Source organism: Vanellus vanellus, assembly GCF_965231255.1.
Source record: "Vanellus vanellus genome assembly, chromosome: 3".
Taxonomy (NCBI): domain Eukaryota; kingdom Metazoa; phylum Chordata; class Aves; order Charadriiformes; family Charadriidae; genus Vanellus; species Vanellus vanellus.
This window is the reverse complement of record NC_138907.1, coordinates 90,274,893-90,293,220: the sequence shown is the minus strand read 5'-3', so window position 1 is coordinate 90,293,220 and position 18,328 is coordinate 90,274,893. Positions and strand designations below refer to the sequence as shown.

The 18,328-nt window shown below is 41.8% G+C and overlaps 1 protein-coding gene across 1 annotated transcript in view; it reads right to left on the bottom strand.

Moving 5' to 3' along the window:
- Positions 1–17,927, bottom strand: part of ME1 (malic enzyme 1) — a 191,418-nt gene extending 173,491 nt beyond the window's left edge. Inside the window, exon 1 of the mRNA XM_082480516.1 lies at positions 17,749–17,927. Coding sequence (XP_082336642.1) covers positions 17,749–17,850 — 102 coding nt within the window. The 5' untranslated portion in view covers positions 17,851–17,927. The remainder of the gene's footprint in view (positions 1–17,748) is intronic.
- Positions 17,928–18,328: the final 401 nt, after the last annotated feature.

The window sequence follows — 18,328 nt, the reverse complement described above, 5'->3', positions numbered from 1 at the left end:
GAGGCGCAGGTCTGTCACAAAGAACCTGGTCTGTCACAAAGGACTTGGTGGACAGCAAACTGAGCAAAAGCCACCGGTGTGCACAGGCAACAAAGGCAGCCAACAGCAACAGCATAGCATACTAAGAGGAGCATAGATTGAGAGAAATGATCATACTGCTTTACTTGGCTCTCATTAGACCGCATTTATGATAAGTTAAACTTTGCTTCCCCAATACAAGAAAGACATCAATAAACTGGAGCGAGTTCAGTAAAGGCCACAAAGATGATCAGGGGCTGAAGCACAGCCCTGCTTAGGGAACTGGGCTCGTTAAACCTGGAGAAGAGAAGGTTTTGGAGGGACCTAATAGCAGCCTTCCAGCACCTATGCTGAGGCTATCTAGAAGATAAGAGCCAGGTGCTCCACAGCAGTACACAGCAGAAGAACAAGAGACAACAGGCATAAGATAAAACAAGAGGCTCAGACTGGATATAAGGAAAAAAAAAAATCTTCCCATGAGCGCAAACACATACATAGGTTGCCCAGAGCTGTACAGTCTCTGTCCTTAGAGGTTTTCAAGACCTGACAGGATACAGCCCTGAGCAACCTGTTCTCTCTTCATATCTGATCCTGCTTTGAGTAGGAGGTTGGACAGGAGACCTCCTCAGATCCCTTCCGACAGGAATTACCCTACGGTTTTGTAGTAATAATGCACTCATATTTCCCGTGATGATATTACAAACTCCTTCCACTAAGTAGCATTCAGATGGTGATCTTCAGAGTTGTAGGAAAAAAGGATCATTTCAAGAGACGTTGCAGTTTTTAGCACCAGACACTGTAAATAACTAACTTCAGGCTGAGGAATGCCAGATACTTTCATTTCAATTGGTTTGTATTATTATTGTTCCTGATGTTACTCTTTGAGTCAGGCAGGGCAAATAAACGAACACACACTCACCTTGGTTTCACACATCTGTGTAAGCCAGCTGAATCTGGGCCAAAGCACTGGAAAGCCTTACTGAGATAGGTCAATTGCAGTGCAATAAACATACACCCAAAAAAAATAGTTCCCAAAAATTAAACTAACATGCTTTGTCAAAACTTGCTAGACAGATAAAATGTCAGAGCACAGACAAACTTGGGTAGGTTAAGTCATGGAAAAGACTTACAAAAATACTCTCTTTGCAAGTTCTTTAGCATGGAAAACTACAGGAGGGGAAGTAATTTTGTTTAGAAGGTATTCTTTTAAAACCCAGCACATGCTGTTGTGATTACTTCGCATACTTCAGTCCAATATGCTGCATCTGACAAAACCACTCAGTCATTAACTTGCATTTTCCTTTAACCACTCATTTCAAGTCTGAGTGGAAGAGCAGCATACATGTTCTAGAGAGGCTGAGGCCCTCTTCACTCTATGACTCAAAAGAAAAGTTTGCAGCCAGAACAGGTTCTGCTCCTGCAAACATGTATTTGGTGTTGCAAACAGAAATTCATTTGCCTATAACAACATATATTGTCAACTGAAGAAAGGACAGGACAGGTCATACCGCCTTCAACCCAAGCTGGATTGCTCACAGTGCTAGTACTTGGATTCCAACACCCACAGAACCAAAATGAGATTAATGAGGGGTTTATTATTATTATTATTAATGAGATTTGCTGAGGATAACAGATTCACAGAATGCAGAGCAGATTCACCATAACAGATCCAGCTTCAGTTTTCTACATCTGTATTTCTAAGTACTGCATTATTGCTGTTTTCCACATAGCAGCTTTGCGCATGTAAAGAAATGAAGCCTAAGAGGCCAGTACAAAATAAATGGGGCTTCTATGCAAATGTCACATTTCCTCATAGTATCTGGAAGATTATTTCTATGTATTTAAGTAAATAGATGCATGTGAGTATTTTCAGGGCCAAAAAAATGCTTATTGTATGTATACTTTGAGAGCTGTGCTGCTGGCAATTTGGAGCACAGCCAGACAAGCATTACCTCTCTATAGCTACTTACATAATTAAGTATTTTCAGGATTAGGCTCACAGATATTAATTCATCATGTATGCTTTCTGGTCACTGCTGAAATCCCATAACAGAAAACAGGAATCTGTTTTGAAATACCAAATTATTACAAAATGTGGGAAGATTAAGATATAATTGAAAATTTTGACATGAAAATAGATTAATTTTGCTAATTGTTAAACCTTCATCGAGCTACCATTCAAAGAAAAACTTATTTTGTTACGTATTTACACTACAGAAGCATAACTTGTAAGAATGTCATAACAATCTATACGTAAAGAAAATCTATGCAGCACCTTCTGTTTAGAGGACATACATGTGCATTGTTTCTAGCATATTTTACAAAAGAAAAAATTTAAAATATATTTTTGAATGCAATAGTCAACTCCACTACACAAGGTATGGCAGGAGTTTTATTCAGCTTTTAGACATTTTCTGTGCAGGACATCTTCTCTAGGGAATCAACATTAGAATCCTAAGTGTGGGAAGACAGTTTATTTCAAATTTGTATCACCTCTGCCTATCCAATAGCTAGCAAAGTCTTCAGAGAGCTAAATATACCCTTAGAAAGTCAGCCTTCATTCACATCATTGCATGAATTTGAGTCCTGGAGACATGAATTCTAGCTTTTTGAGGAAATGAGGTTTCACTGAGTTAAAAACTACCGCATAGTGGTTAGCTGAAGCTTGAAATACCTTTTCTTCCAGGAAGTATTGACCTGAGCTTCCTCAGGCATTCAGCTGATAAATACTGAATGCTTTCTCACCTCTCTCCCAACTCTGCTGGAATGGATGCAACTCTTACCAACGCTGCCCAGGACCAAGAGGCTTAGAGGAGGCAGCCAAGGGTCAGCTACCACTTCATCTAATTGGAACTAATCTGCATGTGGCACAGCATGGCCTGAAGCCAGGAGCAGTTTTAACTACACAGATGGATGATTTCTTCCTGCCTATTCGGATCTTCCTTCCCCCCACAGCATTCAGCACTGGCCACTATTTGCAGTCCTGTCTAATGGCTTTTCATGGATCTAGGAAACTGTATGTGCAGGAGACCGCACATCCATTAACACCCTTTCTACTTCTAACTACAATATGGCAGGAGGTAGAAGGACATGGACAAAATATGTCAGGACTATACAGATTAGACATGGGTGTAATCAGATGTGACTTTAAAAGAAACAGCAGCCTCCTGACTGATTACGGCAAAAACTAGAAGATGATCCCCCCACCAAGGAAAGAAAATTGTAAATAGAAATTAGATTATAGCAATGCAAAGACAACATAACAAAACAGTATCTAAAAATACTAATTATACAAGACCAAGCACTTTACACTAGTTTTTGTCATTTCACCTCAGTGGCCAGTCTGGCCCAAACCACGACAGATTTCATCCTCAAAACTCTTCAAATGCTGCTTGCCTTTTCAGATGAGAAAACTAGATGATTAAGATTTAATAATCACCACAACTGCATGACCTAGTTTCCAGTCTAGTGCCCAATCTACTACAATATTTTGTCTCTCTTTCTGAAGTAGAGCTCACTAATACAAGGGGGAAAAAATGTGTGTACTCATACTCATTACACAGTTCTGAAGTAAGACAAAGAAAGCTTCAATCATAGGTTTACAGATTTGTGAAGTGTACCTCAAAGGAGACCAGAAAGGGTGTCTTTTAGTCACACACCCTGTTTAAATTACTAGTGGAACATTATGACAACTAAACTGTACTTTCATCTGATAGAATTCATCTGTTCTTCTTACCTGTGCTTTACCCGACATCCTTATTGCAGAATAAATTTAGAGGACTCAGTAACTAGAGAATCAGAGGAAAGTTATATCTTGCCATAAACTACACAAAACTAACAAGTTTAGGAAATAACGTTAGTTTGAAGGGCATGTTTCTTTATCCTACAGATTTTTTTTTTTCCCCTAAGAATTACACCTCAGAAGGAAGTGCTTGCTTTTTATTTTCTACTTTGAGTTTATCCACGTACTCCATGTACATCAGTACCTCACACAGCCTGGCAGCAGAGCAGAGGCTCCAGTTTCACACAGACTCCTGACCTGGAACACTTTTGCACTTCTGGCAAACGCAAGGCTATAAGACAGAGCTGGACCTGTTATGTTTCCCCAGGTAAGATGCAAAGTGAGATGTTCTACTTTTCTTGAGCTTGGATAAAGTGTTCCTTTTAAGCAGCTGCTGAGGGGGTGTGGTGAAAGCCACCTTTGAAGCAGAAAAAAAGCAGTACAGTGAATAAAAGACACCTTTTCTGATACCTGTTTACACAGACTCACCTACATTTATTTATTAATTCTCACCTGCAATCGATGTACTCAGTTCAACCACTGCAGTGTTCTAAATGCAAGAATTTGTATGCTCTGTACAAAGTAAAAAAAAAAAATAATTCAGAATTGTCAAGCTATTTTAAGGGCCATTCCTTGTTTCTTTACGTGACCCTTGACTGACCTAATAAATAGACAGCCATGCCAAATCCCTTATCACATGAGCAAGAGGAAGGCTTTATCCAGTATTCACTTAGAGAAAGCAATGCAATTGGTAAGCCTCATCCTTACAGAATTTGGCATGAAATCTTGTCTTAACAAAAAGCAACAACACAAAAACAGATAAGACACACTACATTTATGCTCCCCAACACTACAAAAATTATTTGCCTGAAAGGTACACATTTGTGTGCCTTAAAAAACAAACAGCAAATGTCTTCATGTCTAAAACTGTTAAAAATTATATTACCTCAAGCTTGTTATTACACATAAGCTATGCATAGAAATAATACACCAATGTTCACTGATTTCATGAATAGATGTTTGTTACACACAAACTCTAGTAATTTTTTTCAGGGAACTTCAGTGACTACCCTCTGCAGAGGAAAAGCTTTGAAGCATAGCAGGGAGCCAACTCTCCTTCACCAGGCCTGAAACCTTTAGATGAAGTCTGTAAAACGACATCTACACTCAGCAGCAGCCTGAGAAACAAGGACCCCAGTGAGAAAAAGGTGGAAAGGGGGCATCGCTGAGCTTCAAAACACTCCTGGGATAGAGGCAACTTGAAATATCCCAACACAGAGTTGTGTTGGAATCAGAAGGACAACTGTCCTGCTTGGTGTCCAGACAAGAGCAAGGTAAGAATTTCAGAGAAACCTTGGGAATGAAGATGTCAAGCAGTCACCTAAAATGTATTATCTGAGGAAGACTGAAAAGCCCTGGCAGAAGGAGGAACAAACTGCTGCAAGACCTCACTCCTGCAGAAGGTCCAAGAGCCTGAATTCCAATCCCCTGGCAGAAGGCTCTTCATTCCTTCCCCAGCACTTGCTCCTCAGACATGACTTTTAACAATGGCTTATGCCTGGGAAAAAACAAGGCTATATAAACCTAAGGACCTTAAGGAATTACTCCAACTACTACTACAGCACAAAATCAAGAGTTTGAAATGTATTTTTATAATAACTTCCATTTGCCTATAAATAGCAGCAGATAATTTTACCTTTCAAGAGTCAGTATCTTGAAATCCAACAAGAATTTTATTCCATATATTTATCATGGACTAAAACTGCTGAACATGTCACCATTAGGGTTCAATATTCTGTACTTCAAAGAATCTTAAAATGTTTTTTTGGCTATTAAATTACTCTTCTACTTTACGTAAAGAAACTCATTTAACAATGGTGAAAAGGTCCTACAAAATCTTGAAAAGTCCTTTTTAAGAGTTGGCTGTCAGCTGGTGAAATACTGCATTTTAACACCTCACATTTTTAGACTAAGTTTATTAACCACGTAGTAGTGCTTCAGGTGCACTACTCCTGTCTAACTGCTCCCAAAAAACATCATACAGGACTTGAAGAGATTTAAGCCAAATCAAACCAACATTAAGTGCTTTGCAGACTCAGGTATTCATTTTATTTTAACAATAGGGTGTGCTTCTCTTCTGACTTCTATTTGTAACTATTGAACTCTTTTGTACTACTTAGGTAAAGAGGCTTTACTGCCTCTTTCATAAATACACCTCCACAGGTAAATTAGCTTTCTAAAGTCAGGTATCTGGAGGAAGAAATCCAGTAAGTCAGCTAGACACTGGTACTGAAAATGTTACAACATGCTTCATAATCATCACTATGCACTCATCACCAGGACAGATTTAAGACAAAGATTTTTTTTTACATCATTAGTAAAAGCCAAAATTACTTTTGCCTTTGTGGAAAAGGGAATTATGTATTTCATAACAATTCTTGTTCTTCTCTGGCAAAGCAGTGATTCTGTACTATCCAATCTCCATGCCAAAAGGAAACTTAAAAGTGTATCACTCACAGGGGACAAGAGGAAGAAAGCTAAACTGTGATATCCCATCTGAACCGGATGCCAAAATCATTTAATACCTCATAGCACCTACTGTGTTCCAAAGATACACACAAGTCATTAATAAGATAGATCAATGTAGAGTACTAACTGAAGACTGAGTTTATTTAAGCAAAGTTACATTGAACCAAAGGTGTCTGTAATTTTTCAAACCACTTGTAGGATTATTTTCTGAATACAATAAAAGAAGTGCAGAACACAGTGACTTTAGTTTTAATATCATATTTAAGTTACTAGAAAAAAAAAAATTTCTAAGACAGAAACAGATAACAGTTACTACTTGAACAATAAAGAAAGTAAAAACCTAAGCATAAACATGCAATGATAAGATGCATTGCTGCTCTATGCCTTGTTTATATTTTAAGAGCAAAACAGTGATGAATTTTCTTTCTGAACTCTTATACCAGACGATCACATCCTGATGTATTTCTACATCTTTGGCTGAAAGCCACAAATATTCAAAGCATAAGAGAATTATGATGCGCGCTTTTTTTTTTTCCAGTTCTACATTATCGATTCTTTATGTATATTAAAAGTGTTTACTCCACACTTCCCCTGCTTCCTCTATATTGTAAACAACCTCAAGTCCTGCACAGAGTATTGTGTTTCACACAGAAATAGGCACTAGCAGTATCCAAGTAAACTACAAGCACTGATTTCAACAGAAAGTACACAGTGCCTGCAAGAACTGCCTCCACGGTGCCCTGTGACCTCTTTCTTCTAAGTCAGGATTTTTGCTTCCTGAGTTACGCAACAGATATTACATTAGCAAAGCTTAAGCTTTGATAAGACCAAAACTTGTTTTCTTATGTATGCAATTCAGGTCTTTTTTTAATTAACCCCTAGAAAAAAATTTATCCTGAGGAATATGCATAAAATAATTCTCATACAAAATTAATTTAGATATCTGTTTTTAACAGAAACATATTTAGCTTTCTCCACAGCATTTTTTTTCTCTGAAATCACCTAAAGATTTGGACTATTTAAAATAATCTTAATTGATCAAAAAATTAGATACTATAATATTCAACATTTTAGACAAAATTGGACTAGTTTTAGAAAGGTTGGACTAGCAAAAAACATTTATCTTGCACACTGAACAAATATTTCAATGTTTCCTTCTAATGGGCTGCTAGGAATCAAGTTTTAGGAAGTATGTGGAGGTTAACAGTGCTCATACTCTCCAAGTGACAAAGGGGGTTGTTTTTTGAAAGGATTAATGCACCAGTGCTAATTTCATGACAGTTTTGCAGCAGGTTCCCCTCTTGCATCCCTCTATCATTAATTTACTCTCACCTTACACTACTAAAAGCAGTAGCTGAATCAGGTTCTTAGTCCTTTCTTTAATATACAAACTTATCCTTATAAAAGCCATGGGCTTATTTGTGATTATGGTTGAACCTAGATTCCTCATGGTTGTGTATCATGGCAGTCCTGCCTCTTAGAGATGTCTGTAATGTGCATCATACTGACAGTCCTTTGAGGCAGTCTTAAAATTCCTACTATCTTGTTACATGCCATGAAATCATGAAAACTAGTCAAAATGATAACCCAACACATTATAACCACACAGCAATTTTCTTACTTCTCTGAAAGCATATCATTACTCTACTATTGGCTCTAGAAAAAAAAAATCAAAATATTTCTAAAATATAAATTCATGGAGTTTCAATATGCTTGACAGTAATCATTTACTTCTCAATTAAAGGTGTAATGCTACTTATGAAACTGCTATTGAGGGGGAGAAAGGGGAAGGTAAAGAAAAGAGTGACTGACATAGAAGTTCAATCTATGCGGGCTACGTAGGGTGAAAATTAACAAAAATAATTCAACTATATTTCAACACTTTCTTAAAGTATCTATTCGATGGTTTCCCCTACCTTGCTTGACTTCATCCATGACTTTGATTTTTTTCAAAGATGAACAGACATACAGCACATTCGACAGAGAGCTTGCACAGTTGCAGTTTTGGAACAAGTCATCACCTCATAGTTATTGAGAATAAGATACTCACAATAAATATCACGTCTTAATATATCAATCAGGTAAAGTAGGTTTCTCATGTCTGCAAGTCCTGCTCGGAAGCAGTGCTGCTGACTGTGCGAAATACCCTCCTCCATGAATGATAAGGCGGAATATTCCAGTGTCAAGCCAAATTAATCCTTCGCCTCTGACTAGAAACAGTCAGCATCTTTATTTAAAGATTTGAGTTATTATGTCAGGTAAAAAACTGGAAGCAACAAAGCTTTTGCCTGGTCTCTGACAAGTTAATGCATAGTCTTCCTACTTCTACCTACCTATTAGGAAGTTTATTACAAGTCCACCTATCCCAGTTTTGCAGGCACATGGCTACTGTTTCAAGTTTGTCTGCAGCTTTGCTGTACCAAACTTTGGCTACCATGTATTACAAATTGATACTCCCACAACATTTTATTGCCTTTTTCCTATACCAGATTTAACTCCTCGATGTTGTGTTAAACCAGACAATGGAGATAAATACTGTAAAACTATTCCCAGTGGTGGCCCTGGCCTGCACTGCCCTGGCACAAAATAAAGAGAAAGCCCCTCCATGAAAGAGAAGGACATTCAAACAAAGCTTAACTAATGGCCTACTACTGTCACTCTGTAGGTGTTTTAATCATGGCAAAGGAGAGGGGCAGAGAAATTCAAAGATGAAGAGGCCTAGAAGTATCGACCAGAGCCCCCGCAACACAGCACCTCACCAGCCAGCACATGCACACAGTGCCAGGTGTTACAACATCTGGTTTCTGCTAGTAGAGATCACAGTATCACAGTATCACGGTATGCTAGGGATTGGAAGGGACCTCAAAAGATCATCTAGTCCAATCCCCCTGTCGGAGCAGGAACACCTAGATGAGGTTGCACAGGAAGGCGTCCAGGCGAGTTTTGAATGTCTCCAGAGAAGGAGACTCCACAACCTCCCTGGGCAGCCTGTTCCAGTGCTCTGTCACCCTCACTGAGAAGAAGTTTCTTCTCAAATTTAAGTGGAACCTCTTGTGTTCCAGCTTGAATCCATTACCCCTTGTCCTATCACTGGTCGCTACTGAGAAGAGCCTGGCTCCATCCTCATGACATTCCCCCTTTATATATTTATAAACGCTAATAAGATCACCCCTCAGTCTCCTCTTCTCCAAACTAAAGAGACCCAGCTCCCTCAGTCTTTCCTCATAAGGGAGATGCTCCACTCCCTTAATCATCTTAGTTGCCCTACGCTGGACTCTCTCCAGCAGCTCTCTGTCCTTCTTGAACTGAGGGGCCCAGAACTGGACACAATATTCCAGATGCGGTCTCACCAGGGCAGAGTAGAGGGGAAGGAGGACCTCTCTCGATCTGCTAACCACCCCCCTTCTAATACAGCCCAGGATGCCATTGGCCTTCTTGGCCACAAGGGCACAGTGCTGGCTCATGGTCATCCTGCTGTCTACCAGGACCCCCAGGTCCCTTTCCTCTACACTGCTCTCTAACAGGTAGCTCCCCATCCTATACTGGAACCTGGGGTTGTTTCTGCCCAGATGGAGGACCCTACACTTTCCCTTGTTGTATTTCATGATGTCGCCTCTGCACCCTCTTCTACAGAAGCTAATGCTGTGGATGGTCACAGGGTGTGTTCCCAAAACTGGCACCTTTCCTAGTCATACCATAGCTTTGGGTCTCACAAAACCTCCCACTGAAGACAGACCACCCGTTATGCTCAGAAGCTGTAAGACTGAGCCTTCCTCCAACGATGGCCGTGTTAACTTCACTGGAAAAGTCTTTTTAAAGGAAGTTCAAAATTCACCATCCTTCTAACAGAAGATCATGTGTGTATACCAGCATGATCAAATATTGTACTATTCATTAAATCCAAGGGATCCTTAATTTATACCCATTAACGATCTAATTAATTGGTGCTTGAAACACCTCGGTGCTACTGTGATATCACAGCACCCACACAAAGAAAAATACGCACAATTCTTCAAATTCAGTTCCATGCACTAAAGCCTTGTTGATAGGCACGTATGGGCACCTCTGAGTCAGAAGTCCACAGGTACTTGTCTCAGCGGGACAGATTTAACCCAGTGCCCAATGAAGATGATGAAGCATGAAGACGAATGTGCATAGCGAATGGAATTGGTCTGCTTGTTTTCTTTTTTAAAGCATCCCACCCTGTGCAACGTTATCATTAAGGGGGAAAAGAAAAAGAAAAAGAAAAAAAGAAAAAGCCCACTAGAGGTTTCGGCACATGTTAAATGTCCCACTCCCATTAATGCTCACAGAATACAATTTCTTCTTTGTTTGCTTCAGGTACATGGGAGTGAACAGAATACCCTGCGCATCTCATTACACAGGCACACAAACCCAACAACATTCTTATTCCTGTTCTTTTCTTCCTTTTCCATGCTACTCCTCCAGCCACAATGGGCCACAGAGCTGTCAGGCAACCATTGTCCATTTGCTTCAGCCAGGGAAGGACAGAGGTGGCTTTACAAGAGCTCTTCAGATTTGCAGGGAGCACAAACCACTTGCTGCTCTGGCTGAAACCTCGGAACACATCCTCCAGCAAATGCTGCTTTTGACACTTCTTCGAAACCACTGCTCCGCTGTAAAATTCTCTAACTTAAATTGGAAAATCCTCATTGAAGAACCTATTAAAGGGTATTAATACCCTATTTCGGACCTCCATCAATAACACAAGGCACAAGGGCAGTGGGCCACTAACCCATCAGAGCCTGGAGAAATGCGACCTTCGGCCTGAAACCCCACATCAACCCCTGCGGGCCTGGGCTACAGCATCCACGGCCAAGTCAAACACCCAATACATGGCTCACCAGAGCAGGCAAGGAAGCAAAGGGAAAGGCATGACAAAGCAAAGATGGCACATTTTAACTTGGGGTCACAGGTTAATAAAAAACATCTCTGTCACACACATTTCACTTCCTCCCGCCCTCAGAGAGGGAAGCAGGGCCAGGGAAGAGAGGCTTCTGCCTGCTACGGATGCAACTTCTTTCTGTGACAACTCGATACAAGAGGCTGATTCAGCAGAACCAGATATATAAAGTGAGAAATGAACGGTACAAAATTCTGTACGCTGAGATATGCTTTCCACAGAAAGCACAAATATTCTCTTCAGTTTATTTTTACCTAGACAAAAGTACAATTTCTCAGTGAGCTCTTGTCCTACTTATTGTCAGCATTCATCAATAAAATAAAAAAAAAAACAAAACAACTTCTGTGCCATTGCAGCATGTCCATAAAACCTAGTGTAGAAAAGCACATTTAACCCATTCTAAATGCACAAATCCTATTTGCAAGGAGCTCTGTGCCAGGATTATTGTTTCTATTCAAGTAGCATTTATAACCAGCAGGCATAGGATTCCTCAGTCTAAAGAAAAAAGGTCAAATCTCTTTGTTTTCAATTACTTTGTTTCAATTACAGTTCACATGAAAATTACACAACTGAAAAGTATTAATAATGCCTGGAACAGCTTCACAGCAAAACAATTCTAGGTTTAAGCTTCTTGTGACTACTTATACCAGTATCCAGTTGCTATTACTGCTGTATAGCTTCCTACATAACTTCTCCTTCATTTTATTTGCTTTTAATTCATGTCACAGAACTTTGTTCCCAACTCGCTGTCTCAGCACTCTTTTTCATAACTGCAAGCAAAGAACTGGAGGCCGACAGGAGGAAAAGAATGTAACACCAACCACAGCAACTTACCTACTAGGTCGGGAACAAAGTACTAGGAGGCAATGAACGCTGCAGGCTCTACACATAAAATAGACGATGGTAAAGTAATCTGATTGAAATACTTTATGCTTTCCCCAAGACTTTCTCCTTATTAATAGTATGCAGGACAAACCTGCCTTAAAGTAAGAAAGTTGGAAAAAAGCACAGAATTAATTGGTACCCACCCGTGAGCCACCGCTGAGCTCATGCCCTTGCCCAAAACCCAAGTGTACAAAGTAGCTGCAGTTCTGCCAGTCTGCAACTTGCAGCCCTGATTGTTAACGAGCAAACCACTCTGGTATGAACCAACCTCACACTTGAAGACACTCCTACTTTAGGTTGCCATTCCACAGAACAGGAACTCCAGTATCAGAGACCCCAGTAATAGATCAAAACCACAATGCTTGCCAAACACACAGGCAAAATCGATACAAGTTCACTCTAAAAGGTTTCAGACAAAGACCAGATTAATTTGCATTTTGCACTAGCACAAACACTGCACCATTTACTCTTGTCAAAGACCAGAAATATAATATGTGCTTATCTCTATCACAATCAGAACTGCTCTGCAAGGTGATCTGATAAGAATGAGGAAATATTCCTGGTAAAAACTACAAATTTGTAAAGGGAAAAATGTTTATGGGAAAAAAAGAGGTAGAAGATGGTGAGAGTGACCAGCAACTATACCCCCCAAAAAATTCCTCATAAAATTCTCTCTTTACTTTCACATGGAGCTGACCATCTTCCAATCTAAAAGACACTATCACACCTACTACCGTTTAATATGAAATCATCCCTTGCAGTATCAAGTAACCTCCAGAAAACCTATTTTACAAATTAATATAGATCATTCTAGTATGCCATTTTAAGGAGTGTTTTCCTCCTCCGTCCCCAGCTTCATCAGTTTTCTTCCCAGAATATCTGTTTACAGCTAAGGCAAAAGCAACACTCAGTAAGCGCTGGACATTCCAGAGGACCCAGAGAAAGTGCACACAAGTTTAAGGTGTGAAAACATGGACATTACCCGATGGGAAGAAAAAAGACTTCTACTGCTTACTATTTGAGAAAAAAATAGGTTTATTTAGAGGAGCTTCTTGAGTGTTTATTCTCTTTTACCCATCAGATAGAGAAAATCTCACTGGAATGCTTCTGATCTTTTACTGAAATTTGGGTTTTCTGAGGCCTATTACAGTGTCACCAACAAATGTCAAAGTCATAAGACCTTTTTTGTATGTTACCCACACCAGTCATATGATTATACTTTCTCAAAATCAAATTTGATTTTCGTGAAGCAAGTAGCTGTACACAGAACAAAACGTATCTGTATTTCCCAAGCACTCTCTTCCCACAGCCTGAAATGGAGGGGCAAAAAGGGAAGTCCATGCTTCACTTTAGCACAGATAACAATTTCACTTGAGTTTTAAAAAAAAGGAAGTTTACAATTGTTTTTTAGTAAATTAGTACACAGAGTTGTGTAATCTGATAGGAAAGACAAGCATTCATTATCTTAATAACCCCCTAATAAACTGCTCATTCCCTCAGCCTGGAATTGATTATTCTGAGAAAGTATCACTAGAGGCATCGTTCGCTCTTTTGCTTCTCCTGAGGGATCCGGTTTGGCCACTGTCAGAAATAAGACATTGAGATAAATGGACTTTTGGTCTGTTCCAGTGTGGTTCTTGTATGGTAAATCCCATAGTGAGTCAATGGACTGACAGCCAACTCCAGCTAACAACTAATGTCAGTGCTTAGCTGAGAACCTACTAAGATCCAGGGGAATCACATACAGAAGGTGGCAAGGACAAAACATCAATGCCATTGCAGGTGGCATTAATACTGGGACCTCTCAAATATTCAGCAGCCCCATCAGACAGTCTGTTCTGAAATTCTCCAGTGCTTTAGTGCAACTTGAGTAAAGGGAAAGAAAAAAGAGGGACCAACAGTTTACAAGCATACTACACTCCGCAATGATGACAGCAGTCAGTCAGGGGAGAGGCATTAAAATTTAGCAGCTGGGGAGGGGAGAGAGTACTTAGATTTAATAGAATCACTTATTTCCTGCTTGCTGAATCATTCTGCAAGAATATGAAAGTAGCCTGGAAGGAAAGCACTCCTCCAATAGCAAAGTTTCTCAATCTGGGAAGTGTTTAGAGTGGTCAACTAACACAGGCTATTGGAAAAGTTTGGTACTGAAATACATGTTTGCGTATCTTCACAACGAGACTCTGAAAACAAGCATCTTATGGGAAACTATGATTTGTTTAAACAGTATTAAAAGGCAAAAAAATTAAAGATGAGATTAAAGTTTAGTATTAAATGATTTGTGTGCTTTAGAATTGCAAACTCATACATTGAATAAAGCATAAATGAGATTTATAGTAGTAGAGCAAATTACTGTCACACTTCCATAACTCATCAGCTTAAAGAGCATACAACTCCCAGCCAAAGGCTGCTAATGCAATCTATTTCAGTGAAAAGAAGTGAAACTATGTTTGTTTTCCTTGTAATTGCTATTTACAATGTGTTTAGTTGCCTGAGGGGAAAAAAAGGCAATTAACAAATAGGTTCTAAGTACACTTTTAAACACTATGGACCTAAAATCTCAGATGATAATCTGAATCGTGATTACTGTCCATAGACTTGGACATGTGTCCTCAAGTAATTAGACTCAGTGTGTTACAATCTGCTGTTCCTCATGATTTTTGATGCATCATTTCTGCTGACATGGGGCAAACCACTCAGTGACCCTGTAAAAGCAGGAACAGTTTCATATGTAGGCAAAACAAACCAGCACGGGACAAAAAAAAAAAAAAAAACAAACAAAAACCACACAACACAAAACCACCAAACATTTTTATTAAGATTTTCCTCAGTGAAGTTTGTACATGTTGATTACTTACAAAGTAAAACATAAAACACAAAAGATTTAAGAACAACATTGCCTAGGGTTTCAACATACTTCAGCGCTTAGTATGTTCTGGAAATTTTGCTGTCTAGGTATAAATAGAGAGCAAGTGGAAAAGACGACATTTGGGTGTTTACCCTGGCATTCCCACAGCCCTTTCTCTCACCTCTTACCAGCCATTAAGGGTAAGCGTAAAAAGTGAGGTATGCATTGAGTGCAGAAATCCAGCTTTATTGTTGGGTGAGTGGACCACTAAATGGAGACAGATATTTTAAAAAAAAAAAAAAAATCTAGCTCCTTATTTCATCTTACATCTATTTCTAAAGATGTCCAAGTATGAACAGTTCCCTGTAAAATTTTCCTTTCAACTTGGCTGAGAGAAGGAACACATTATTTGAGGACACTAGCCCCAAGCTGCTGAATATTGCAGCATACTTCAGCTTCACCTGCTTGACAGGCCAGCTGTCTTGGCTCAAGAGACCCCGAAAACATCATTTGTCTTAGTTTTCAATGAGTCACTGCTAGATACCACTAGTCAGTACTTACAGTCTACTTTTGCCAAGTATATGCAAATAGGACTACTAAAACTGGCACCATATCCAAAAGAAAGTGCTGATACCAAGGAATTGCAGCTCTTAGGGCCCAGGAGATAGCAGAAAGTTCTGGCACTTCTGCAGAACTGCAAACAATCCCTGTACTTTAGAATCATTAAAAGAGATATTTTATCTACTTCAAATTGAATTCTCTGCAATCTGATGCTTGTTTAACAGCCTTGGCAACAGAAAGTGAACGGGGAGTACCATGTCCCATGCAGGCAGGCAGGCCACAAGCTATCAGACTGGCAACCATGTTGGCAGTCCTCAACATATTTGATTTTATTGCTCATATAGATATATATATTTGGCAACAAATATATATATATTAGGGGGCATGTGTGCGTATATAAATATATATAGTAGGGTGTAATACACCCACGCCCAGCAGAAATCACCTGTCTCAGTCAGAAAACTGGCTTACCCATTCTTCACCAGACCAGGACCAGACTCTCCTCACAGGCATAAAGACTGGATTTTTCAGCTGACCTTTTCTAACACCAAACTCCACGTTAGCTGGGTAGATGTGGCTGGTAATGAACAACTATTTTTTCTTGCTTCTCTGCTGTATGGTACATATGTGCTATGGGCTGACGGGGAAGGGAAAAATAAAGCCTAAACCAGTAAATCAAGCAAGACCCATCCTCTTTAGCACCACATCTCCACGTATGTATGATGTTTGAGGGGAAAAAGGTAGCAATGAGCCTGCTTTGCCTTCAACTGCCCTTTATTCAACACATTTTAGAATAAGCCCCATTTTACTTCTTAAAAACAAAGTGGGTTTTTTGTTGGGTTGGCTTTCCTGGTTCTTCTGCATCAGACTTTCTCTGTGAATAGTGCAGCTGCTTAAAAGCAATCCCAAGTGAAACAGCCTTTCCTTGGTTTCTTCTTGGGAGTTTTATGTTTTGGTTAATTTTCCTTTCACCTGACCTCAGGAGACCTTCTCAGGCCTACACACACAGAGACAGCCTCTGAAGAAACTCTGTAGTCAAGCCCCAAGACTAATAAAAGCACTATTCATCTAACTAATATATGGAGCTTTTACTGATGAGTCAACCTATCCAGTAAAACTAGAGACACCGTTTTTGTCAATTTATACAACTCTGCAATAAGTAAAACAACTGTACATACATTCTAATGCAGAGGTACAAGTCAGGGCACCATTAAAAGTAATGTGCAAGAACAAAGTCAGGGCTAAGGACTCGACCAAGGCTTCGTGCTCTAGGTGTGGTTTACCATCCACCTTTGACTATACCCATTTTTCCATCTTGGCAGCAAACCCAGGGCCTGTCACACCAACAAAGTATTTTACTATCTGAACTTTGCATCTTTATCAGAGCTACACAAACACTTACTCAGTTTTATTTTTTTCCAGATTAGTTTAACATGCTTAGAAAGTTTTATCAAGCTGAACTACCATTCTTAACTGAATTAGAGATGCGACAAAAAGGTTTTGCTGTGTTACGGCATCTCTTTAAAAGCTGACTGCATTCGCTGACACAGAGCAAGGGGGTAACCGGAGTTGAATTTTTCAGCTGCGAGTGGAACGATGGTGACAAAACGCCTTTTCCACCTGCCAGGGGATAAAATGTAGGAGAGCACGAACAGCCGGGCTTGCCCGCAGGAAGCAAGGTGGGGCACCCGTGGGAAAGAGGGCTGGAAGAGAAGGAGGGTACCGGGAAAACACCGGCACGGACAGCGGAAACTCACATCCCAGCGGCACAACTTTCAGCAGCATCCTCCCCGGGCGGCTGCCGCTTCTCTTCTCCGGTGGGAGACGCGGAGGGGATGTCACCGCTGCCCGCGGCGGGCTCCGCGCCCCGGGGCCCAGGCTAGTGGGGCGGACACGACACGACACCGACATCGCCGCCGCCGCCCCGAAGGAAGAGGAAGCGCCTCCCGGCCCGCAGGAAGTACCGCTGCCCCGCGCCCGCCGCCCCACCGGCCTCCCCGGCCGCTGTGCCGCGACAGGTGGTGGAGGCGGCGGACAGAGGGGGCCCGGCGCCCCCGCCGCCTCTGGCCCCGCTCCGGCTCCGCAGCCGGCGCTGCGCCGCGGCAGGTTTCTCCGTCCCCCTCCGGGACCGGGGCGAGGGAGGGGTCGCCCAGCGACCCGGGCCGCCGCGGCGCACCTGCCCTGCCCGCCATCCCCCCTTACCTTGTTGAGGTGGGGGTCGCGGAGCACCTCGTAGCCCCTCTTCATGGTGACCTGCAGGGGCTGGCCGCCGTCCCGGCTGTCGGCTGCTTTCCCTGCTTGCATGGCGCGGCGCGGCGAGGCGAGGCCAGGCTCACTGCCGTCAGGTCGCTGTGAGAGCCGGAGGCAAAGCGGCGGCTCCTCCTGCTGAGGTGACCGCCCGGCGGGGTGGGATGATCCTGCCGGGAGGGAGGGGGCAGAGCCGCGGCAAGGCGCCGCCGCCGGGAGGAGGGGGAGAGCGGGGAAGGGGGTGGGGGGGGTCACCGGGGCGCCGCTGCCGCTGAGTCACCGGTAGCTCCGCGCACCCCGCGGCGGGCGCCCAGGTGCGAAGGGGGGAAGCGCGGAGGTGGGCCCGGCGTTTGCGAGGGGTTTTACGACCCCTTGAACCGTTGGGAACGGGCTGGTCGCGAGGCAGCGGTTCTCCCTCAGCTCGGTTTTACGCAGGACCTGGCGTCACCCCGCGCGGGGAGACGCAACCGCCTCAGGCTGGGCAGCACCGCGCCGGAGCACGGGGGCTGTCCCCCCGCCCGGGCTCGGCCGCGCG